At 46.8% G+C, this 24,801-nt stretch overlaps 1 protein-coding gene across 2 annotated transcripts in view; it reads right to left on the minus strand.

Moving 5' to 3' along the window:
* Positions 1-881: 881 nt before the first annotated feature.
* itpr3 (inositol 1,4,5-trisphosphate receptor, type 3) overlaps positions 882-24,801 on the minus strand; it is a 39,563-nt gene continuing 15,643 nt past the window's right edge. The window contains exons 12-58 of one of the 2 annotated variants that reach the window (XM_015342445.2): positions 24,541-24,640; positions 24,165-24,325; positions 23,109-23,250; positions 22,290-22,451; positions 21,598-21,770; positions 21,393-21,512; positions 20,913-21,104; positions 20,216-20,467; positions 19,795-19,939; positions 19,285-19,429; positions 18,808-19,004; positions 18,185-18,305; positions 18,037-18,091; positions 17,571-17,736; positions 17,070-17,231; positions 16,645-16,719; positions 16,240-16,359; positions 15,699-15,821; positions 15,247-15,447; positions 14,837-15,088; positions 14,435-14,560; positions 14,143-14,268; positions 13,453-13,573; positions 13,044-13,225; positions 12,794-12,942; positions 12,399-12,507; positions 11,968-12,058; positions 11,219-11,394; positions 10,937-11,099; positions 10,645-10,817; positions 10,107-10,307; positions 9,723-9,833; positions 9,459-9,554; positions 8,660-8,761; positions 7,744-7,830; positions 7,536-7,646; positions 7,182-7,374; positions 6,940-7,053; positions 6,597-6,769; positions 5,959-6,123; positions 5,570-5,762; positions 5,168-5,272; positions 4,781-4,902; positions 4,025-4,190; positions 3,689-3,849; positions 3,151-3,312; positions 882-2,739 (exon numbers count right to left, since the gene is read on the minus strand). In XM_015342445.2, the coding sequence (XP_015197931.2) occupies positions 2,623-2,739; positions 3,151-3,312; positions 3,689-3,849; positions 4,025-4,190; positions 4,781-4,902; positions 5,168-5,272; positions 5,570-5,762; positions 5,959-6,123; positions 6,597-6,769; positions 6,940-7,053; positions 7,182-7,374; positions 7,536-7,646; positions 7,744-7,830; positions 8,660-8,761; positions 9,459-9,554; positions 9,723-9,833; positions 10,107-10,307; positions 10,645-10,817; positions 10,937-11,099; positions 11,219-11,394; positions 11,968-12,058; positions 12,399-12,507; positions 12,794-12,942; positions 13,044-13,225; positions 13,453-13,573; positions 14,143-14,268; positions 14,435-14,560; positions 14,837-15,088; positions 15,247-15,447; positions 15,699-15,821; positions 16,240-16,359; positions 16,645-16,719; positions 17,070-17,231; positions 17,571-17,736; positions 18,037-18,091; positions 18,185-18,305; positions 18,808-19,004; positions 19,285-19,429; positions 19,795-19,939; positions 20,216-20,467; positions 20,913-21,104; positions 21,393-21,512; positions 21,598-21,770; positions 22,290-22,451; positions 23,109-23,250; positions 24,165-24,325; positions 24,541-24,640 (6,859 nt within the window). In that variant the 3' untranslated portion in view covers positions 882-2,622. Of the gene's footprint in view, positions 2,740-3,150; positions 3,313-3,688; positions 3,850-4,024; positions 4,191-4,780; positions 4,903-5,167; positions 5,273-5,569; positions 5,763-5,958; positions 6,124-6,596; positions 6,770-6,939; positions 7,054-7,181; positions 7,375-7,535; positions 7,647-7,743; positions 7,831-8,659; positions 8,762-9,458; positions 9,555-9,722; positions 9,834-10,106; positions 10,308-10,644; positions 10,818-10,936; positions 11,100-11,218; positions 11,395-11,967; positions 12,059-12,398; positions 12,508-12,793; positions 12,943-13,043; positions 13,226-13,452; positions 13,574-14,142; positions 14,269-14,434; positions 14,561-14,836; positions 15,089-15,246; positions 15,448-15,698; positions 15,822-16,239; positions 16,360-16,644; positions 16,720-17,069; positions 17,232-17,570; positions 17,737-18,036; positions 18,306-18,807; positions 19,005-19,284; positions 19,430-19,794; positions 19,940-20,215; positions 20,468-20,912; positions 21,105-21,392; positions 21,513-21,597; positions 21,771-22,289; positions 22,452-23,108; positions 23,251-24,164; positions 24,326-24,540; positions 24,641-24,801 lie in introns of both variants that reach the window. The other variant, XM_069190397.1, reaches the window with a different exon arrangement.

Genomic DNA, 24,801 nt, shown 5'->3' on the forward strand with positions numbered 1-24,801 from the left:
TGGTTAAAACACCAAAGCCTGGGTTATTTAGGCTTTGAGGTCAGGATGTGTATTTTTTAATGGCATCACAGAAATCATTCTGTTTTTTTTGCACAAGCTGTTGCAGCGTGCAGTGAAAAGGAACAGACTTGTCATCTACTGTCGGCTAGCCAGGTGGAACAGCAGCCGGGTGTCACACCACAGCCTGTCACTGCGCTGTCCGTTATCCTGACTGTGTCCAGAGCACCATGGGACACTATCTCAATACCATCCCCCCCACTCTGCCTTCTTCCTGGAGTCCCCCATGGTGAAACCCGATACAATCTCTTGTTTTGTTGCTGCTGTCCCATGGGCCTCTGGTACAGCACCTCATCTAGAAGGAGAAACGGAGACAAACAAGCTGCCAGGTCCCTGATCTGCAAGACGGTGCTGCTTCAATGTCAGTGAGAGTGAACAGAAAATATTCCTATATGCATGATAAGAAAAAAATTAAAAGTTTGTGCTAAAGAAGGCATTGCACTGTAACAATGTAAAAAAACGGCCAACTTGATTAAACATAGAAAGGAACACAAAAAAGAGGACATTCATCTCTCTTCTCTTGTTGCCTTTGCTGTCTGCTACAACATCCAGGATGAAACATCCTTGAGAGCTGTTGGCCTTAACAGTACAGTAATGTCTTAAAAGCACCACAACCTCACAACTCTTTATGTAAAGATACGCTTCCTAGTCTCTATTCTGAAAACCTAAAACCCACTTTTTTTCTTCCAGTGGTAAAGTAAATCGAATGTAGTCATCTTTGTCAAAAACCCTTCTGGACATTGGTTCTTTGAATGCTTCTCACCATGAGAGTCTTATATAATGTATATAATATAAACATAATGAAAAAAAGATCAACACACAGGTATATATAAACCAGGGTAACAGCTTTATTCAGTCATTTATCTCACGTGCTAGAACTACATGTACACAGCAGATTCTAGAACAAGCCATTACCCCTGGGCTCTTCTGGGAGGGCCGAGTGCCTTTTGCATTGTGTTCCAACCAATTAATCAAATTAAATTGATTATTTTCTTATATGAATAGATACGGGACTTTTTTAATGTCTTTTACAGTTGAATGCTAAAAACATTCACTTTACTAAAGATACAGTTGCATATGAAACACCTGGGTGCCAGGTGTACAATTTGCAGATGTGCAGTTCAATAGCTGAAGCAGCTGTGGAACACTAACTAGAAGGCACTAAGCACTCCTGCAGGTGAGTCTCAGAGCTCAGAGTGTTCCCACGGTCAAGGCAGAGACAACCCTTTACTGCCTTTCTCAAGTCTTGAAAAACACATCAACACCACCAGCGGAAATCAGTTTTGATAATGATGCTTCCATTTTAAGAATAACTACAGAATTATTCTCGGAGTGCTGCAGGGTTGTCACTCATTTAAAAAAACATTTCTAAAACAAATATACAGAAAGGGTGAGCTGGACTTGCTGTACAGCGCACCATCCTTCAACAGTTTAAATAAATGCTCTCCAGCTCTCTATATTTGCAGCTACAGCTGTGGTCCAGATTGCAGTACAGACAGGCATACACACACATACTGTATCTGTAGAACATAGTATTAACTTTCTGTATTTTACATGGCTCAATCCACAAGAATATGTGATGAGAATTTGAAAACTAAATGTTAAATATAGTTTAACAATATACGTACTAAAAGGGTGAATAAGCAACTTTGAGTAGCAGGCATGTTGCATATTTTGTTGCATGCTGACAATTCTGTGTAGAAATGTACACGATCACACAAGCGACCTGCCGGTTTCCCAGGACTATATGAACAACTGTGTCGCTCAATCAGTTCTTCTGTCATTTTGTTGCATAAGCTGGCTCAGAACCGTTTCACAATAGAGTGTTTCCGAAAGGACCGCACAGCAGTATCTCCCCTGGTCCTGAGACTATGAGTGTTATTGTGAAAATGTTTGCCAAGGTGGTGTCAGGGCTGCTGAATCTTTATTCCAGGCTCTGCTGGGGATACCGAACTTCACACAGCCCCTCTCACCCCTCCCTCTCCATCCAGTTCTCCCTCAGAAAAACTGTAGAGAAAGTATGTGGTAACTCAGTAAGTTGAATTGTAATGTAGTGGAATGGCACTCTCTGTCACACTGACACAGTGAGACAGTGGAGGTCACATCAGCCTCCATCCCCTCCTGGAAAACACCAGCTACAAAGCATGATCACGAAAAACTTGAAAGGAAAAAAGAGAAACACAAAGGACAATAAGGACAACAACAATAATAAAGTACAGAAATGTACAAGGACATCAAGTACGTGACCATAGTACGTGACCAGTGTAAGAGAGACATGTTTTTCACAGTCATGAAATGCACCATGACAAACAAACATAACCAACAACACAACAAACAGATTAAAGAAGGGAGGCTGATGCAGGAGGTTCAGAGGTTTCCGGAGCACAGTGCTGGTAAAGTTTTCATCAAGAAGATGTGCTGACCCAGCCCTTATAAAGCCTCTGTCTTGGTGGAGTGGTCTGGCCCTGAGACCAGGTGACTGTACATGTGAGCTCTGGAAGGAACCATGTTGTCACAGCTGAGGGGGCCTGCCTTACAGGGCATGGGACTGAGGATAGAGTGGAGCTACGTCTTGACAATCTGGTGGTTGCCTCCTGCTCCTGCTCCAGTGGGCGTGGCAGATGAGGAGCCCTGCACGTCAACGAAGCCCATGCGCTGGCGCCGTTTCCTCTGCTCTGTCATCTAGGGCACAAAGAGAGGACACTCACAAGATCCTAGAAAGCATTAGGGCTGAGCAGGACACACAGTCTGCAATGAGCCTCTTCCCTAGCCCCTGAAAGATACCAGGGTCACTGAGTGTCATTCCATCTCAGCTCTTAATGACTTACTGCATTTGTATTGACTTTACTGGGCTTAATTCAAGATTACCAGGTCTTTTTTCATTTAGGTGTTTAAATTAACTGGACCTGGTGTGAAGATCACACTTTGTCGATGCATCTGTGGTGAGACTTTTATGTGTTCTTTCACCTCGGATGATCTGTGGCCTCAGGTGCATTTATTACCTGTTCATTAATCATCTGTGTGGCGAGGTCAGAGTGCAGTTACCTGTACATACATCTCAAGGCAGCTGTGTATTCAGACGAGATTAGTCACCTGTTCTTTCAGTTCAGTCAGCTGTGTGGTCAGGTGAGTGACCAGCTTCATGGTGGAGTTCAACTTGTCCTGCAAGTTCCTCATCTCGTTCTGCTCCCCGTCTGTGTCGGTGACCACGAGTGACATGGCCTGCATCCGTGGGAACCAGTCCAGGTTCTTGTTCTGCAGGTTGCGAAAAAAGAAGATCCCCATCACTCAAAGATACACGGCTGCATTCTTAGAACCCACCCATGCACACACAGAACCCACTCCTACTAAGGGAAAATCGCAAGAATCTTATAGTTGCCAAAGAGTCAGGTGGCTCAATCCCTTCATGAAGTGACACAATTTTGCTACATGAACATTCCATAGATATTGTGCTTTGATCTGCCTTTCTAACCAAAGCCAAAGGGGTTTTTCCATTATAAAAGTAACCCTTGCTCAACCGCATTATTTAAATTATCTGAAAAAAACAAAAAAGAGGTAGATATTGGTCCAGGAAGACAATTTCCTGCCACTACAATAACAATCGTAGATAGTGAAGTAGTTCTGGTCGTACCTTGATCATCATGGCTACGTAGCTCTCAGGACCTGTGTAGTCTGTCTTGTTCTTCTCTCGCACCAGTACGATGAAGTAGAGGTAGTTCCATATGTTGTGTTCTATCTTGATATGCTCCTCGAACGAGACAGTCTTATTGTCAAACTTGTCCCTCTCTAGACCTGGAGAAACCAAAGGGAGCCTGGAGTTAGTGCTTGAAACTAGGGAGCCCTTGACACTGTCAAATTGCTCAGCCATGAGTACCTCCTCTTCAGTGTACCCCTTCTCTGCACAGGTAGAGTGCTGGCCTCCCTCTCACTCCCTGCACCCCTATCCCTCCCTCTCCCTTTAACACACCACAAATGAAGCAGGTGGTCTTCAGAATCTCCTCTTTCTTCTGTTTCTCGCTGCGCAGATCGGCAAAGGTGTCGATGATAACCCCAAAGATGAGGTTGAGGACGATGATGATGACAATAAAGTAGAAGAGCAGATCATAGACCACACGTGCTGGAAATAGAGCCTCCTGTGGAGGAGACACACACACAGACGAGACTGTCAGATTGGGATGAGTTAGCAGCATTTCCACTGTGAGAGAATGATATTGACTCTTTCCCCAGTTCCATCACATTTCCCCCTCCCCAAGACAGGCAAGCTCGCAGTGTTTACACAATGAAGGATTAGGGGTGTGCATGAGTCTTACCAAATAAGGAGCTTTTAACAGCTAATGAGTGCAGACCTGAAAAACGTGTGTGTTATGAAACTAATCTGAACATTTCACACCACGCATAGCACAGCAGGAGTAAACTGGCTCGGTAACCATTTGTGAGCAGTATAAAGTAGAAACATGTGAAAGGTGCACTGCAGTGATTTACTGTATACTGTATGTACAGTATTGACTCTGTGTGTAATGATGCTGGGCTACAGCCCCGCAGTGGCAGGTGGTATATCTGTAAGTACAGTATACATGTTAATGAAAAGCATGCCTTTGTTTGGCATGCCAAAGAGGGACAGTCCACAAGGGCCTTGATAAGGGGAGGCATATCTGTAAGCACAAATGTCTGCGATTGCTTTGTGAGAGGCAAGCACATCAAGAGGGGAGGAGGCTCCTCTTACGTCCTTAGAAGGCTTGCGTAGGACATCTCCGACCCCCCCGCCATTCCGCAGCCCATGGTTCAGCACCGTCACGATGCACATCAGCAGGGTGTCACAAGCGCGCTCCGTCCCATCATCCTCCTCTGCACAGGGAAGAACACACCCCCCTCTTTCAGTTCCAGACTGTTTGCCTTGGCGTACAAATTATACACATAAAAAATTCTGCTTTCTTTTACCATTAGAGCAATTTTGTTTTTCTTAGGTATAAGCAATTGATTCAGAACCATCATTATTTTCCTGATATTGCTTCCTATCAATGCAGTACAAGAGCTTTGAACACACGGTGATGATTGCTAGCGGCAGCAGTAGAAATGGTGCTGTTAAAATTATCACTGCTCACTCTCTCACCCTCAGGGACGGCCGGCGTGTTGTCTTCGGTGGTGCAGCTCACGCCATCTCCACTGCAGGAGTTCAGGAAGTCCTTGGCAGCCTCTCCGTAACCACTGGCTATGTCTGAGAGAGGGCAGTCAGAGGTCAGAGGTCAGAGGTCTCCAGGGACATACTCCGCTTCGAAAGACAGCTGTAATGTTTTCCGACGTCTTCTCGTGATTGTATGTGTTCCCCCTGCTCAGTTTTTCCTCCATTTCTGTAATGTTGCACGTCTCTATATTGTAACATATTATTACCACAAATTCATTTCATTGTGCTATTGGACTGTGCTGCTTTTAACATTATATAATAAACTAGGCTTCTGTAGTGGCGCTGAGCTTTCAGATTATCCTTCCCTGACCCTACCTTTCTCCTTCATACCTGTGTCCTTGGCCTGGGACAGGTGGTCCACCTCCATGATGAAGTCATTCTTGAGGAAGAGGAAGCCCACAATGGAGAAGAGGTAGACGAGGATGAGCGCGAGCAGCGCAGTCAGCAGGATGGAGCGGCCGTTCCGTGTCACGCTCTTGATCACGTTGAACAGAGTCTCCTCTCGGTAGATCAGATCGAACAGCTGGAAGAATGCAAGGCTATGGGTAACATCTGGATCACATCTGGTACACCCTGACACTGGGGACAGGCTAAGGTTATAGTGCCCCCTTTCCTCCAGTACTACAAAATGGAGCTGGCTGTTCATCGTGTAGGTTAGACTAAGAAATGAAGAGGGAGAAATCGGATTTGAGGAGGAGTGGGAGAGGGGTGTGACTTACGAGGATACTGTAGAAGAGCTCGTGGACACACAGCCCCAGGGTGCTGGTCAGCACATAGCCCACATGGTACAGGAACTCCATGTCCATGATCATGGCCTTATACCCACGGATAAAAGTCCCACGGTTGCCAACAAAGCTCACCACAAACACAATCTTATTGATGAGCTGCAGAGAGGAGAGAGGGAGGGAGAGCAGAAAAAAGGAGAGAGGGAAGGAGTGTGGAGAACAGGAGAGAGCAAGTTGGAAGAGAGAGAGACGCTGAACAAGAGTGGCCTCTGAACTTCAGCACAGAACTGTACTCTCAGTCCTGAGCTGACAGTTATACACACAAACTGACACAACAGCTGCTGCTACACATTAGTTTGCTTCTCAACCATGAAATCCGGAACAGGATTAGCTGTGTTTGGCGCTTTGATTTGACTATGTCAGTGACCTGTTACAGTAAAAACAGTAAAATCTTTGCTGCTCTGACAAATCAGGTATTAGAAACATATGAGGTAGCTGACCTCCTCTGTGACTGTGTGAAAGTGTGACTGTCTGGTGCCCTCTTGTGGACAGATCACAAATAAACTCTCCCCTTAAACACTGCATTTCCCAACTGAGCTGGTCTGCACTTTCCCACAGCAGCGCCGGCTTACGTTGAGCGTGCCCAAGAGGATCAGAGTGGGGCCGATGCCTAAGTAGTAGATGGAGCGCAGGATGAGGGCCACAGTGAGGGGCCGCAGCCCGTATCTCTGGGAGAACAACCCCATCACAGACAGCCCCGCCATCACCCAGAACAGCATGGGCACGATCGGGGACTCCACTGGCTCTGGACAGGGGGAGATGGGTGGATCAGAGGACAAAGCAGTAAGAAGGAGAAGGAGAGAGAGTTTAAAACTGAGAAAGAGGGGGCTGGGTGGCAGAAATAATTTGGCAAATAAACATCCCCTAGGCTGAGACCCCAAACCCAAAATACCCCATCCTCCCACCCTAGCTCACCTGTGCTGTAGGGGTAAAAGACAGCAATGAGGAGGTTGATGAAGACGGCCAGGTTGAAGGAAATGCTGCCCCACAATGTCATCCGGCGAGAGAACCAGTAGAGCACGGGCATGCCTGCACATGCCAAGGACATGAGATCAACACGCTACACACCTTGACTTGAATGATGGGCTCAGAGCAGAGGATGGAGAAGGAGGGGAGAGGGGAGAGGGTTCTGAGGAAGACAGAAGTATGCTACATACTGCGCAGCTTCTTCTGCCACTCCATCTCGTTGTGCAGGAAGGAGGTCTGCTCGAAGAAGTCGCTGACTTTGCTGCCCTGCTCGTCCTGCTCGGTGGTGGTGAAGACACGGTGCTTGGACTCTTCCATCAGGAACTCGCAGATGCTGTGGACTGGGAACACGATCTGCTCCATGCTGCGGTCCTCTCGCACAATCTGCAGACACACAGAGGAGAAAAGGAGAGAGATGAAGTGGAGAGAGATACCCAACTGAGGTTGAGGGAGTGAGGTAAGGAGAAGCTGGGAGGTTAAATGTGAAGCCTGATTACAGCAAAGCCATTAGTTACTCCTTTTTTCTCATCCAGGTGACCCCATACCTCAATCTGCGCCGTGTGTTGTTCGTAGTACTCTAGGGGGTCTTCCTTCTTTTCTCCTTCTGGAGCAGAGGACTTCAGCATTTTTGACAGTTGCCTGTTATTGAGGTTGAGCTGGGGACGGCAAGAGAGAGAATCCAGTCAACACTGCTGAATGAAGACACGCTCAGGCTATACAGATTTACTGTAATTAGAGGTGCAAGAGTCTTACCATGGATGAGATGCCCTCCTCATCTTCCTCCTGTGTGCGTTTCAGTGGCTTCAGCAGGTGTATCAGATTCTTGTTGTGTCTGGCTAGCTGCAAGGAGAGGTCAGGGGTCAGAGGTCTTATGTATGAAATTTCAGGTTTACAGTTACTGTTCATATTCCAACCCTGCACAAGTGAGAGTGGAGTTTCACTGTCACAGTGACAGTGTGTGTATGTGGGTTCTGCAAAGCGATGATCACACTCTTCCAGCTAACAAGAGGCCTGCAGCATTGATAGGGATCTTTCAGCTACAGGGCTGATATAGGCCTGTAGGGGAAAATGGGTATTTTGACTAACTCAGCAAGTATATATCCTTCCTTTTCAAGAGTGGCAATCAGATAAGAGTTTAGAGTCAGACTGATAGTCTTAATGTATGTCTTATATTTCACAACTTCTACCTTATGTAAAATTCTGCTTCAGGATACATATTACCACCCTTACTGAGGACAGTCCCAGGCATCTGCACACATAACACCTCCACCGTGACAAATCGAAGCAAGTGCTTGAGACTTCATTGCAATTTTACAACCAAAAAAATGTTTCAAACAAATCCAGCTACTACTAGCACCAAGCAAGTCCTTTAACAAAAATCCTTATTAAATCCATGTGAGAACAAGCACAAACACCAATTCAACAACAGGCTAATCAATTATCAGATTATTACCCACTCTATGCATTTACCACTATAACAGGCAATCTGGCAGCTTGTAGTGGCAGATCAGCTATAACAGCAGCCACTTCTTAAGCCAACAGCCAGTGTCCTAGAGAACGAACTGAGCTGTTAGCTGTGGCTGCCCTGCTGCCTGGACTGAACATGCCACTTTCTCCAGCACTCGCAGAGGGGCGCCAGGTGCCAGGGGAGTATGCGTGTGGGCGGTACCTGCAGGGCCAAGATGTAGATGTTGTGTCCAACTTCACGCGGCGACACCTCCCCCCCCTCGCACTCATCCTCCTGGTGGTACGCCTTCTTGATCACCTCCACCTGTGCAGCACGGGGACACAGGCAGGCATGGGGAGCTTGGACAGCGTGGTGGTGTAGGAAAAGACAAACCGCACCTCACACTGGCATTCTCTCCACTGGGCAACGCTTGGGTCACCAGCAGACAGGATTTGTGAAACCTTGCACTCACCAATTTTAGTAAAATACTGAGATAAAGAGACAGACAGATTATAGTTTTGAACTCTATAGAACAACCCCAGAGGTCCCTCTCTTTAGCTGGTAAAATAATGACCTGTCAGTTTGCACTGACACCAAGTGTTGCAGGAGCTCAGTCCATAAAAATCTGTAGAATCTTCTGATCTCATTCCAACTAATTTTTTTATTCAAGTTGCTGGGTACTTGAATAAACCTAATTTATTCAGGTTATCTGGGTTTAAGATTAAGTTTCAAGATTAAAAAGGTGCTTTGAATGCAAAGTTGCAGCTCTTAAAGACGGTTTCTAGCATGTACTGTGGTTAAAATGCACTGAAATCATGACAGAAGCGTGGTAAAATCTAGGAAGGCATGGACACAACAGAAACCACAGGAAAGGGAAATGTCTGACAAAGGCAAACTAAGAACACTCTGGGCAAACTGTCCATGTAAAACATCCATAATTGAGGTTGCATAGCAGAGCTCCACTGTGCTGGCCTGACTGTGAGCCTGGCAGTGCACAGAGACACAGAGGACTCTGTCCTACCAGCTCCTGGGGTCGCAGGTTGAACAGGATCCGTTCGGCATTCTCGCTGTCATGGCGACTCTCCATCAGGGCCAAGAGCAGCTTGGAGGCGTTGTCCTGTGTCCAGGCAAAATTAAAAACAAAACACACCGGTGAAAACACACTGCATGAATTACTGACTTACGAAAAATGGTTCGTAAGTTTGAAACTTTCGGTAACATTAAGGCATAGGGGAAAGAGGGAAAAACAGGAAAGAGGAGAGAGAGGACAGGGGAAGTTTCCAACCTTCAGCTGAAGCACCATCTCCATGCGGTAGCGGCACAGCGGGCTGATGTCATTGAGGATGAGCGCAGTGATGATGTCAATACCGTTGGACTCATGGGTGACGATGCAGGTCTGGAACACAGGAAGAGAAACGTGCTCTAAAGACGCCTGGTCAGTGGAAGGTGACAGACAGCCTGGAGGGTACTTTCTGCTGCAGCAGAAGCAAGCTGATGTCTTGAAAGTGATGGCAATCAACAAGTTGCTCATGACTCTAAAGAACTCATGGGGGGTTGGAGAATGGAAAGAAAAATAAGAGGTACATTACTTCAACAGCTGGAGCAGCTTTTTAACTTTTTGTAGATGGGCTGTTTAATGCAGCCCTACTGGTCTATGACCTGTCCTGACCTGGTTCTCCTGGCAGGGCCCCTGGCAGTACTCAGTCAGGGTCTCCAGTGTCTGAGTGATGAGCCCCACGTTATTCTCGTTGATGTAGAGACCCAGCAGGCCCAGCCCGCCTGTAGTGCTGCCACACATGATGTCCAGGAACTGCAGAGTCTCGCACACTAGGTTGTAGTTGGTCTTGTTGTTCTGATTGCGCAGGAAATTCTGAGCAAGATGGAGAGCAACAGTTACATTTAACTGGAATTAAAATAACAAGACGGGCAGCTGGACAGGTTTTCCTGTTGTGATAGCAGTTCCTGAGTCTATACCCAAAAAGCACATGGAGGGAAGAATCTGATCTTGAATTACATCTGGGAATGTTTAGTACTGAAGAGAGCTCTCAAGAACAGAAGCCAATTCCACTGACTGATTTTTGTACTCTTTATATGGAGAATGAAGAGGAGGGTAGAAAAAAATCAGAAGAGTAAATATAGTTGTGTGTACAGGTGTAAATGAAAGTGTGATCTGTGTGCACAGGCATATAGACTGGTTTGCTCCTGACCTGCAGATCTTGGTTGTGATTCTCACACAACAGCTGTAGGAAGCGCAGGATGGGCTTCATGATCATGACTGCAGGACCCATCTCTGCCTCAGTCTCCGGCTGCTCAGAGACAGCTGCACGGCCAGCATGAAGCTTCCCTGTGGAGTCCGCCATCGCGAAATGGGCCGGCCCACCTACAAATCATAGTCACAGCGTGTGTAAAACTAGGATCTGTTTGTGAAGTCCAGTGATCATGCAGGGGGCGGGACAGAGAGGAAGAAAGAGGAAAAGAGAGAGAGAGCCTAAGACTCACTGCTGTCCATCTCTTTGGAGTCTCTGGCCTTATTGCTCATCTCGCCCACATTGACTGACACGGTAGCTTTGATGTCTTGCTGCGCGCTCCTCATGCGGTCATGAAGAACCTTGAAGAACTTCTCTGACTTGTTGTCCCCCATCATCAACTTGTAGAATGAATTCTTCGACAGGAGACAGGGCAATACTGTTAATAACGTCACTCTTCTGACAAAATAATCAGTAACCAAAACAAAATGTTTTATTATGTGAGCTGACACTTATGTCTGTATGTCTCTCCCACCTGGATCTCGGTGTTGCCCCCCTCCAGCAGTGAGATGGCCAGCTGGATGCTCTCAAAGAAGATCTTGTCGTTCTTGCTGCTCATGATGAGGTCAGTGACGAGCTTGGTCCCACCCTCCCTGTCCAGCCGACACTGCACTGCCGCTACTGTGGCCCAGTCCCTGTCCACCTCTAGACCTGAAGCACACAGACTAGGCTATGGTCTCATCTTCATCCAAAAGCATCACTTTTACTCTCTGAAATTACTATTTCCAAGGCTAAAAATAAGTTAAGTTACAGCTTGGTGGCACAGTTGTTAGCATTGCTACCTCACAGTGGCGGGGCCATTAAGTTTAATTCCTGGGGTGCTCTAAAAGGCTTATAAAATAGTGCTGAACAAAATCCAGAAAGCTACCATCAAATAAAACCAACAAGCGACAGGGAAAATTCCGGAAACAGCACAGGAGAACAGCTGTTGCTATAGGAAGGGATGCCAGAAATAACCAAAGCTGAAACTGCAGAAAGCACTCCCAGCTGTGGCACCAGACCTCAGCACACCTTAAACAACAACATCAATGTACTGTATTACTATGGACTAGCTTAGCAAATTCTAGGATTTTTCAAGAAAAGGGTTGGATTAACAATATGGAAGTCTCCTCTGGGCTGCAAATGTTCTAAAGTTCAACATTTGTTGTAAAATACTGTAAGTAGAAAAATAATGGTTTAAACACTGTTGATACAGACACCTGTCTCCTCTGGAACTGTTCTTACCCCCTAAGGTCAGCTCTGGCAGTTCTCCCCTTCCACCACTCTTCTTGTTGTAGAGGTAGTTCTGCAGCAGCACCTTCCTCAGAGAGATGCTCTAAAAGAGAGACCGAAGTGAGGCCATGCACACTGTCTCAGCATGGTTACACCAGCACCCTTCTTTTGGACAGGAACATAACAGCACTGTACCCCATACTGTAAATATGCTCAATATCATTTGGGAAATGGGGCTTATACATTCCTGCAAATATTCTGCAGCTGCTGTATTGTAGTGACAAACAGCAATGCGTCATGGCTCTTCAATGAAATGTAGAGAAAGGCTGTGTGTTATTCTACCTGCAGTCTTGTTAACCAACACTCCAATCCTCCAGAGTAAACAGCAATGACCACTTAACCTCCAGAACACCAGCAGCCCGTTCTGACCCAGATGCTCTCACCTTTTCGTCAAAATCATACTTTCTGATGAGCATTTCCTGCAAAGTGCGCAGCACCTTGATGCACAACTTCTCCTCCGAGGTCATCAGTGTTTTGGTGTGTTGGATCAGCCTATGGACGAGATGGCACAGAACACCACTTAATGCACAGAGCCCACAGCAAAGTGCACGGCTTCATGCAGAGCACCTCTTAATACAGAGCTGACAGCATACAACACATTGCAGTGCTTCTTGCACAAAGCACTGCTTAATCCACAAAGACCACAGCACACAATTTAACACACGGAGTCAAAGCAAACAACATAGTGTGTTGTCTAGTACTTGGAGCCCACATACAACTACTACAGTACATTCCAATGCAGAAGCACCACACATGGAACAGCTTGTGCCAAACTAACTTGGAAATGAAGCCACCAGTCTCGCAGCGTGATCGGGCTTCAGTGCCCTCTATAAACAGCAGCTCTGGATGGTGCAGGACATCCACCAGCACAGAGAGCTCTGCCTCTACCAGGGGCTTCAGCCTCTCCTCCAGCGTGTTGATAATGTCCTGGGAGAGAGAGAGTGGCTTACTGCACTGCATACTGTATGACTGCTCATCGTGGCTGTCGATGGAAAGGGGGTACTGTGTAAGATGGCGAGAGCTCTGACCTGCAACTTCTCGATGATGTTCTTGTAGTCCCAGGGGTTGTTGGGGGCGGGAGGCCGGTTGGACCGGGTCAGGCTTTTGTAGTTGGGGTTGTTGCGAGAGAGAGAGCCCAGCACACTGCTGCTCAGCATGGTGCTGATCTGGGTATCTAGTTCCACTGGCAATACAATGGAGCGCCCTTTTGCTGCACAAGACACACATGAATAGAACTATCATACTCCCGCTGTACATCACTGTGCCATTCTCAGACCCATAAACCCAAGATATTTCCAGCACTCCATTCACGGCTCTGTCCCAAGTCATGCCCCTGGCTGACCCCCCTTAACACATCCACATGCACATGCTTATTCTGTCACCCCCTGTCCCCTCCTCACTGCCATGCAGCTGCACAACTCCCTTCCCCAGTCTCACCGGTCATGGCGAGGGTGCGGATACAGGCCTCCACCAGTGCGCGGTGCTGCTGCTGCAGCCAGGGGCAATCCAGGAGCCGCACTGTGGACTGCAGGAGCTGGATCACAATGGTCTGATGGGTCTGCGGGGGGGAGAGGAAACATGGGGCCCCATCACCATCACTGCACAGCACTGGTCCTGGCAAAGGGCCATTGCAGCTGACGGCCCAACGGATCTCGTCTTTGCAAACGCTCAAGACAAGATCCAGATACGTTCTGTGACTGAAATGTCCTATACTTCTAGACTGAAAGAACAATGTCAGGTTGAAGATCTATGCCTTGGCTTCCTTCAATACTGGAAGAGATCCTTGGATAAGCAACTAACAAACAACTGTACCAGGTGGATCGAATGGCCTCCTATCATCTGTAACCTTTCTTACGTTCTTCTGACCCTGGCAGGATCATTGTGCACAGACAGTGACAACACACACTTCAGATGTCCTTTGTAGCAGGAGTACAGCAAGTGCCTCTGGTGCCGGAGACCAAAGGCATGAGTCCTCTATGGGGGTGATGACAATCAAAGCCTTTTCGAAAAGTACACAATTCTTCCTATTTTCAGATAATTGCAAGACATAAAAGGTACAAATGAAGCAGAAGTGGTGATGTCAGCATGGAAGGGAACAAGGGCAGGTAGTGCCATTCTGGTACTCACTTGCAGCGCAGTGCTGTTCTCAGAGAAGGGTGAGCTGAAGAAAGCATTGATGGTGTCTAGGACAACTGTGATAACATAGCGCTCCAGAGTGGGGTCTTGGAACCGCTTCTCTCTCTTATTACACACCTGGAGAGGGAGGCGAAAGGGTGCAGAGAGAGAAACTGGGTGAAAATTTAAACATTTTTGTTAACATAACACTGTTCCCTGTTAAATATACCCGGTATATGAGAGTGTGGTCCGGTCAAGTATCCCAGCTTCAGCAAAGGTATTAAACAGAATTTCTGGTCCATACCCTGGCCATGTCCACAGTGAAGTTCTCAAACATCTTCCAGATGTGATTGCTAGTGTAGATCTCCTTCATCTCCACCTCCGTGTCCACATAGCAGTGGTTCACAAAGTTGACGTAGGCAATCTTCACCTGCAGAGGGCGATAGCAACTTATACTGAAAAGTAACAGACTCCACACCTAGATATCACCCTTCTTCCATTCAGGATGTTTAATCAGCTACAGCACACCCTAAGGAACTGCTGGTCATTGTTTGATCAAAAAAAAAAACTTAGTTTATCCGGTTCTTCTGACCTCTGCCAAGTCCCTCTATGTCAAACCCCTTTGTAGAGTGAGAGAAGCATTGTGGACAACTTTACACTTTTGAGGGACTCTTGACCCAAAGTGCCAGCTGTCCCGTTGTGATACCTCAGTGATGCAGTCCTCATGGGTGACGACGCGCACCACGTCCTCCAGGGGCAGCAGCGAAGTGCACTTGATCTCAGTGTAGACATTCTTGCCCTCGGCGCAGGCGGCCAGCAGCTCCACCAGAGAGATGTGGTAGCGCAGCGGGCTGTTCTCCTGGACGCCCTCCCGCGACTCCGCCATCAGCTCCAGCATTATGGCAAAGGACGTCTTGTCGTTGTAGAACACAACCACGTCTTCCCCTGCGTTTGTCAGCTGCATGTTCAAGGAGAGAGGAAAGAGAGGGTGGGGGGGGGGATTGGACACTGGACAGCTGCCTTGGCTTCAGCATAATAAACCTATTGCAATGCCATGCTCAGCACAAAATTAACAAAGAGGCTCCAGAGTGGGAAACACCGGGGGCGCTTTCTTACCTCGGTCATGATCATGTCCTGGCACTTCTTGACGTATTTTCCCTCGGCCTTGATGATGGTGTGCAAGAAGTTGAGATACTGCACATGGCGGCCATGCGTGGCCAGGCAGTGGATGAAGTGCTGCAGGACCGTCTCACTGATCTCGGAGCACAGCTGGTAGTTGTTAGCGAAGATGTACTGCACTGTCTCTGCTTCCAGGAGCTGGTGTACAGAAGGGAAATAAGGACAGAGTGACAGATGTGAGAGAATACGAAAAACAACTCCATGACCTTACAAAGCATTGGGGTACCAATTTCAGAGCACATATGGGTAGTATAAACAATTCAGTTTGAATTGATGGCTTAACATCCTCTTATACTCTAAGTGACAGAATATCGCAAAAGAGCAGCGAAGACATCAGGCCTGCAAGTCTTAGGGATGGTTGAAAAATAGGCTGTAGATCCATCACTTACCCCTGGGTTGAGGAAGAGGCTGAGGTTTTTGTGAAGCAGGGCCTGGTTCTCAGGATTGCCCATGCAGAACTTCTGGAGGAACTGGTGAGTGTACTTTATGATTTCTTGCATTTTCATATCGCTCTGAAAAAGGGAAGAGGCAAAAAAGACCATCACAACATTCATAATCCATGCTGAATAGACTCAAACAGCCAAGGCACAGCATTTTAGCAAATGCTACAATACTTGTTCACTCACATCACAGATTCGATTTGTCAGCATCTAATGTCTAGTTATAGGCAATGCCATTTAAGAAATGCCAATGTTTGCCACTGCTTATTATTATCAGTTTTAATCCTAATATGAGGGCAACTTTTAACACCATGTCTGCGGCAGGCTGAGGTCGGACCGAACACAACCGCAGAGCACCAGAGGGAGTACTGGGTGCTAGAGGAGCCTGGACGATGACAGTGTGGTTTCCCGGTTAACTGGGATGGATCTGACCCTGCGTGTGAAGTCCCCTTGGGGTTACAGCCCAGCACAGTGCCCAACACTCACTCACCTTGTCATAGGAGACCTGCAGCAGATCCAGCATCACCTTGTGGGCGCCCATGTTCTTCAAGAGACGCTGCTGCTTCTTCCACACCCCCGAGCTGCACATCTTATTGAGCCGCTCCAGAATCTGCCGGGGAACAGGGGTCACAGAGAGGTCTCAGACAGAGGTCAGGGGATGTCATGAAAGTTCAGGAGGAGTCCGAGGGAAATTACAGGAGAGTCAAAGGTGGGATCAGGAACTGGTTAGTGTATATGGAAGCTCAAGGGGTGCTTATCAAGCAGAAAAAACAAACATATATCTGAACACACAGGTCAACATAAGTTATTACTCAGCCCCTCTAATATAACCACCCTGCCCTGTACAAACTAATTTGCATCTAGACCCCAGAGTATGCCAAGGCAGCACAACAACCTCCTTGACGATCTGATAGTTCTCGTTGCTCTTCTCCGACTTCTCCTTCTTTGGCTCGGGGGCTTCAGGAACAGCCTAGGAGAGGGTAGGGACATCGGTTTCCCAGCTTGCACTGACACAACCCTAGGGGTCTCCGATAAAACTAACCACACCTCAGTGCAGTAAGCTTTATTTCATTAGGACAGAAATATAAATGGAATTTGTTATTGAAAATATGTGATCTGCTCTCCTAAAACCAGGCTCTTCAAGAAGAACGCTGAATTAACTATGGCTCTCAGGTAGTGCATTTAATACAGTTTTTACTTGTCATTGATACAGACATGACTTCAAATTTGAGGATTGACCTGGGAAGCCCAGGATCCGTTGTGACTCCCACTCTATACAAACTGCCCAGCGAACCGCCCCTGTGACTATGCAGCCCTAACCTCTTTCTCCTTCTTGTCCATCTTCCCCTCCCCTCCCCCTGCGCTGCTGCTTTTCTTGTCCACCCACAGCTCTGACTTCTCCACCATGGTGCGCAGCCGGTCCAAGTCGCTCTTGATAAGCTTGTAGTTGTCGACGTCCTGCGCCGAGATCAGCAGCTGGACCTAAGAGAGAGACAGGAAATGGAGAGAGGGAGGAAGGGAAAGAAGCGAGTAGGAGAGAGGAGAGGGAAATGGAGAAAGAGACGGAGGGAAGCTTAAACTACTACAATTCACACACAGTTACACTGGTCTTTAAACTAACATTTGATATTCTGAACATGTGTTAAACATTCAAAAGTTGAATACTGCCTGCCTGAAAGTGATAGCTTACCAGTCAGAAGGTGAGCTACCTGCCCTGAATGTGGTCACCTGTCAGAAGGTCAGATACACTACCCATCTTGAATGTGGTTACCTGTCAGAAGGTAAGCTATCTGCACTGAATGTAGTCAGAAGGCCAGTTACCTGTTTGAAGGTGTGCAAGACCTCCTGTCTCTGGCTAAAGTGTTTGAAGAGCAGCTGCAATGCGCCCGATATGAGTGGGGGGTAGTCATGCATGGTGAGGTGGATCAAAACCCGCAGGAACATGCGACCCCCCTCATCATCCACTTCCAGGATGCTGTTATTCTTCCTGGGTTGGAGAGAAGGCTGGATCAGCACAATGCACATCTTCACAAATACATTTCTGTGAGACACCGTATGAAGTGAATTCAGCATATTATCATCATCTTCAGCTAGAACTTGCAAGGTCTCTCTCTCGATAACACTGGTCTACAAGTCTTTTGGGTTTCATCTTCAATTACATAACAGTGTAAGTTTCTGGCTAAAATTGTTACAATTAACCAGTGATTCACATCCTAAAGAACTACAGGAACAGACCGCTGATAGAAACAATGGGCATCAAGGAACAAACATCAAAAATTGGACTTACCCAACTCCGAACATGGCTTCTGCTTGCTCTCCAATGCGCTGCAGGTTAATGGTAGCTGGTGCAGAAAATATAAAGATACAGATTATGAAGTAGAAGGAAAAGGAGAATGAATGCTTAGTTTCCTGCAGGACACATATCAGAGGGTCACCTGCATGCTCGATGGCAGCAGTGGCGTCTGCATCTTCCATGGGGTACACCTCCACAAACTCCTTCTTGAAGACGGAGAGCAGGAAGGAGATACGATAGTCCAGACGCACATTGAGAATGAACTGGGGAGGGTGAGAAAAAAGAAGAATAAGGTCAGAACAGAGAAAGACTCACAGTCCTGAAACATCAATGTCAGTAACCGCTGCGAGTTAAGAAAATTCTTTATGTAACGTAGTTCTCCAGCCGGATCATCCCTAGTGTATGTTCCAATCCATCTTTCACAGCATTGTTCATCCCTGGCAGAGTCATGGAAAGACATGGAGGAGCAAAGTGCCTCCTGCGATGACAGAATGCATTTCTCAGCACTCACAGGACTATGCTTATCATAGCCTGCTTTATCCCTAAGGAAAGGATTAAATTGGCTTAATTTAACAAACAATCAATTAACTAACTGAGAGGTGGTGAGACCCAGAAGCCTTGCAGGCCTTGAAGACTGAAAACGCACTGCATTTTCCCCAGTAAACATAGCGCTTTCCCATTCTAAACAAGATTCCCTGGTTTAATTCAGTTGTTCATTTTGCACGTTTTCAACAGGTCTCCACTGTGCACTTGCTGAAGGCAAACCTGCATGATCTCCAGAATCTTCAGCTTGGTGTCCATGACAGTCACATCCTGCTTGTCGATGCTGTCCTTGCTGCGGGCCTGAGGGTCAACACTGACGCTGGAACGTCCTGGACCGCCGAAGATGGACTGCTTCCTGCTCAGGACCATAGTGGTCATCATGTGACCCACTCCATGGATAGAGCGCTTCAGGTTCTTCCCTGTAAAGCAGGTGAGAATGTTGAAGACACTCTCTCTGTCCCTCTGTTATCTACTCTCCATCCTCCCTGATCCTCTTATTCTTTCTTTCCGAGTCCATAGTTTTCTCTGACTCATCTCCATCTGCGTCTTTCCTGCTCAGCCCTCTGACTCCACTATTCCTCCTGTGATCGCTTTGAACTGCCCTCCTCTCCATTTTCACTCTGCACTACTGCCAGTCCTTAATTCCATCCTTATCTCTCTGACCCACCCCACATCTCCAGCCCTGGAGGCTCTGCTCACCAGCAACATCATCCTGGAACATGTTGTGCATGAGGGCAGGATTGGGGATGCAGTCGATAATGCCCAGCAGGGTGCGTGTCAGTCGCAGCAGCTCAAAGAAGCTGTAGAAGCCAAAGTAGATGAGGTGCCGGGCTAGGCTCACAACCTAGAGAGATGAGCACAGACCTTTTAATGAAAACACGACAGCCACCTACTGGCTGCTGTCATTGCTTGCAAGTGGTCAGTGTTAAACTGATTTTATCATCTAATGATGAGTTTTAACGCAAACCTAAAAAGTAATAGCAGACAAACTTATCGTAGTTACCTTTGCAGATGTGGCTCTTACAAGTCAGGATTTCCTCAAAGAAATCCTCAAAGAGCCTGGCTCTCTAAAGAGTGGATCATGTGGATCATGTGAACATGGCTGTGTATAGGGGATATGCCTGGCGAAGTTTAAAACACAGACAGGTACAGAGAAGGGGAACGACTGCCTGTGTCTTTGTCCTGGAGGTGGTGGGGCGGTACACCCACCTCATAGGTGAGCTTGTTCTTCTCATCATTGGAAAAAGGCAGGTCATCATTCAGCACATTGTTCAGGTACTCCTCCATAAAAGCCATGGTGTTGGCGAACTTGTTCTTCTTGTTGTCCCGAGAGTCATCCATGTTGGAATCATAGCTGGGAAGCAGAAGACAAGAGCATTCCAGCACTGGATTAATATTTATGGAGAGAAGTGTTTTAACACTGGGTTAGAATTTATTGCAGTCCTGTACTAAGATGCAATGTACATTGTGGTCAGTGGGATTATACAGTTCTGGTTAATACTGCACTATGCTGGGTTGTACATGCCCCTGAGGTAACAATCATACTGTAGCTCTTGGAAAACCACACTGGTCTTAAAATGGCTGAAAATAAAAGAGAGGTAAACTGAAAGCACCGCCTCAGGTTCCTCACTCTTTGATGGTGATGGAAGTGGGGATTTCAGTCCACAGGCGTGCAAACTTGACGGGTGTGACCAGCTCCTGGGGGTCGCGGTCCACATGGGTGTGCAGCATAAGGCGACAGAAGGAGGCACGCAGATCGTAGGGCAGTGCCTCATCCATCATGCACAGGAAGATCAGCTCTACATCCAGCTGCTTGGAGATCTCATCGATAGCCAGGTACTGCCGGTCCAGGCACATCCGCGCAAACAGCTTGAGCTGGTACCTGAGAGATCGGGAATACTGGATGTGTCAACCACTCATATAGACATTAAACTCAAAGCACGCCCAGGAGTTTTTTAACCATTGCAACTAATGGCTTTTTAGTACTGACAGCCATCTGTCCTTGTGTAAAATCCAAAGTACAGGCTGCTGAAAACAAGGTCTGCTCTTAACAAGCTTTGCTCTTTGTTGTAGAGGGACCAGAGTGCACCTAGAAGAGCTGAGGAGTGATGGGACAGATGCATCTGCAGCAGAACGTTAGTCAAAGTACAGTTGCCAAGAGAGTAGCCCAGCTGTGCCATGTGATGACTGAGGCAGGTGTACCTGTTCCAGGCAAGCAGCAGGGTAGCTTTCTGTGTAGGTTAGTGATTCAATGAGCCTGAGCTACATAAGTGGTAGAACAAACTTCTCTGTACATTATTATGCACACGCATCTGTACTAGGAATACCTGTAGTAAGTGAGCACATTCTCATCATGTGCATTCCCCTGCCGGGCCTCCTGCGCAAGTTGCCGGATGCTCTTCTCTTGCTTCTCGTTGTTCTTATCTGTCCACACCAGCCATACCTCGTCCTCATCACCATACTCCTCCAGGGATATACTGTACTCTGTGGTCTGAGGCATCTCCTTGGGCACGCGGCGCCTGCACACACATGCGTACATTGGCATGACATGTCTGCAATCACTGTTTCATGAGAAACTCCACATCTCACTGTCGCTCAAGATGTGAATATGTTTGGAGCTCCTGTGACAATTAAACAGTGAATCTCTTCACAAAAGGAAACATATTCCCAAAATAATTTGGATTGGGATTCCATCCCAAAATGGGGTGGTATATATGTACCATGTACACATACTGCACTTCTGGACACAGAGCCCCTGCAGTACACGAGCCCTGAGGAGGGAAGACATGGGGTAAAGCCTCACTCACTCTGTCTTGATGAGGATGTCCTGGTTCTTGGGGTCCAACACACACTTGCAGATCAGCTCCTGAGTGACAGGGATGGCCACATGATTGGATACACACAGGTCTGACAAGTAGTCCAGGAACCTGGCCAAAAAGGAAGGATATTCCATGAGCACTCTGGAAAACAATTCCACAGCAGTCTGATGCCCTTCCTATCAGTTCTTCCTACCTTGGCTCCCGGTTCTTGCGCACCAGACTGACGAAGGTCTCCACCTCAGTCTTGGTGATGTGCTTCTCCAGCAGCTTGCGGTTGTTGTGCAGCAGTGCGGTGATGGTGTCCTCAGCCAGAATGTCATAGCCAATCTGGGACTGCATCACGCCAAACTGCTTGGCAATGTGCTCCTGTTGTGGTGATGGAAGGGGAAGGGTGGAGTCATGTCCTCAATACCTTTTCATAACACATGTTGAGCAAGGCACTTGCAACCACGCCCAAGTGAAGAGCTCTGCAGGCTAGTGGAGGGAAAGGCGAGACTGCGGTGCTGTCTTATGCTGCAAGAAGCTGATTAACACCACTGTCTCATCCGTATCTCTTTAGAAAAATACAACTTGGAGTGAAGGACTGACAGCTCTAAAGAAATGTCCACATGACTAAGGCACCTTTAAAGCCCCCTATTTAATTAAAGATGATCCCCATCCATCTCATCTAGCTCCCCTAGAACTAAATGGTTGTGAGATGTCAATGTGCAGCATTTGAATGAAACCCCTTTTTAATTAAACATACGATTTCTGTCAAATTTACACAGTACTTCAGTAAAAGAGCATGCAAAACCTGCAAACATGTCCTGGCAGAATGTTCCAGTCTCCCCAGTCGTCAGCTGGCTGTAGGAGCTGGTTCTTGGGCCTGGCTAACAAGAACCCTACCTGGTTTTTGCGGTATTCCTCCTGGGAGTGGCGCAGGACACGGTAACACAGCCGGAACATGTATTGGTAGGGTGCATTCTTCTGGTCTGCCAGCTCCTCAAGGCGCAGGAGGGGTCCTTCTGCACCTTTATCCTTAAAGGGAGCCTTCAGAATCCCGAATATCTGGTGCAGGAGAAGTGCACAGGGAAAGATAAAGCAGAGATGCAGAACTGGATGAACGCTAATTTTCAACTACTGGAGAGCTTGGCTGGTGGGAGCCTACAACTTCAGCTCTGGTCTATATGGTCTGTAGCAGACCATGTCTACCTGTCTTACTGCCCTGTTAACATTTACTACACCATAGTTAGAGCAGGTTCTTCACTGTTAGCAGGTCATACATAAGCAGTTGAGAATGCTGAGCAGGACACTCTCTTTGTCCCTGATCCTCTTAATTCTTTCTTTCTGACTCCGTAGTTTTCTCTGAGCAAAAAAATCCTGTAGTTTTTTTTTCCAAGCAAAGAAAAAAAAAATTCAGGAAGCTTCAAGGGAAACAAGGTAAACCTGGAAATATATGTTAAAGCATAGAACATCAATGCAGAAATTTGGTAAAACAAAGTAAATTAATGAGACAAACATGGGTAAACTATGGGAAACTAACAAAACCAAAGGACAAATCGACTGTGGCAAACTATACTTAAGATGGCATTGTTGTTTGAAACTGAGTTTCATAAGATCTGTGTACTCAAGAGACAGGGAATATGACCACACACTGGGGAAACTGATACCAAAGACAAGACATTGTCAGACCCTTACTGTCCTGCCCTGCAGAAGCACCCCTACCTGTTTAAGGATGTTCTGCTCCCTCATGAGTTTCTGTCTCTCCCGGTTGGCTTTGGTTATCACCACATCCAGCACGGACTGGCCAGTGTTAGGTGTGTCCACCACAAAGAATACCAGGTCCTCCAAAAGCTTGATGGCAAATCTAAGGGACAACAGGTAGAGGACTAAGTGGAGGAAGAGAGACCAGGAAAACAAGAGAAAGGATGACAATGGAGTGAGAGATGGAGAGGGGTGTGAGAGAGAGTGTCAGGAGTTCTGCAGGAGAAGGAATGAGAGACCAGGGTGTGCAGTGAAAAAGTTAAAACCACAAGTTCAAAGTGAATACTGACAATTAAATACCACTACACCAACCAGTACAGCTCTGTCTGCTGTAATTGCACAGAAATGTTTTAACACAGCATGTTAAAGACAAATGGAAGTGCTCCGGTCAGTCATGCTGTCAACCAGATGGAATAACCAATGAGAGGAGAGCAGGACAGTAGTGCTTTGTAGGACATAACCCTCTGTGTCTCACCTGGCATAGGTGCTGCTTGGACAGCATGAAATTAGAAGTGTCTCTGGTTATTAACACACTTGCACTGTCAATATACACAGACTCGCAACACGCCCCTCTTACAAGATCACACCACATGCAGTCGTCAGATAATGCCTTTTAAGTGTGGCAGTGCACATCAGCTCAGCATCCAGCACATTTCCTCTGATGGGCTCCATGAACTGGGTCTAAATCCACAGATGTTTGTTAGCGCCTTGAGGTGAGTTTCAATCAATGGAAAAACAATTAGATCTGCACTAAAGACGCAATATCAATTTTCAATACAAATTCACTTTTTCAGAATACATATTCAGCTGCATCGGATGGAAGTTTTTATGGTGATACAGAATGTTAGAATTTTTCTAGTTTTTAATCTCATTAGGTAGAACAAAAACAAGCTCAAATGTTACGATTTTTCTAGTTTTTAATCTCATTAGGTAGAACAAAATCAAGCTCAACTCTAACCCCTCCCTGTGTTTCACAAAAGGAATGCGAGTCAGAGGTCGCCTTCCCCATCTCTGTACCTCCTGTCATTCTGGCTGATGAAGCCCTCATTCAGTTTGTCCACTACAGTGGCCAACATGAAGCTGGCATCGTTGGCGAAGTCCAGGTCCCGGATCTCAGACACGGGCACAGACACAATGGCGAACGCCTCTTTATCCTCCTTAGTGGGACACGTTCCCAGCTGGGTGAGAGGAGACAGAGAGAAACTTTCTACACCAATCTGTGGAAACAAGCGTTCAACTACAGCACTAAAATGCAGCAAAGACGTGCAAGAATGATAGCTGGCAAGACTGAATAAGCCTCAGTTTACTAGTTTAATGCTGGGACGGCAGTTAAGACTGTGGCTAGGTTTGTAAAAAGGCTTCAGAGTTGTAGTTTAAGAACTGGTCCTCTTACCATGAGCCTAATGGGACGCTCCTCATCAATGTCAATGGGCACATTGGTGCTCTGAATCCAGGTGTTGGTGCAGAGGTGACGCAGTCGGACATAGGAGTTCCTTGGGTTAAAGAATTTCAACTTTTATTTTGATGCACAACTAAAAACAAATCTAAATAAACCTATTCCCTCCTATCCCCCACAGTCTTGGATGCAGACAGATTTGTTTTCTGATTTTATCCTTACAAAATGTGTGTAAAATTTTGAATCTAATACCAGGAC

Source organism: Lepisosteus oculatus, chromosome 5, assembly GCF_040954835.1.
Source record: "Lepisosteus oculatus isolate fLepOcu1 chromosome 5, fLepOcu1.hap2, whole genome shotgun sequence".
NCBI lineage: Eukaryota > Metazoa > Chordata > Actinopteri > Semionotiformes > Lepisosteidae > Lepisosteus > Lepisosteus oculatus.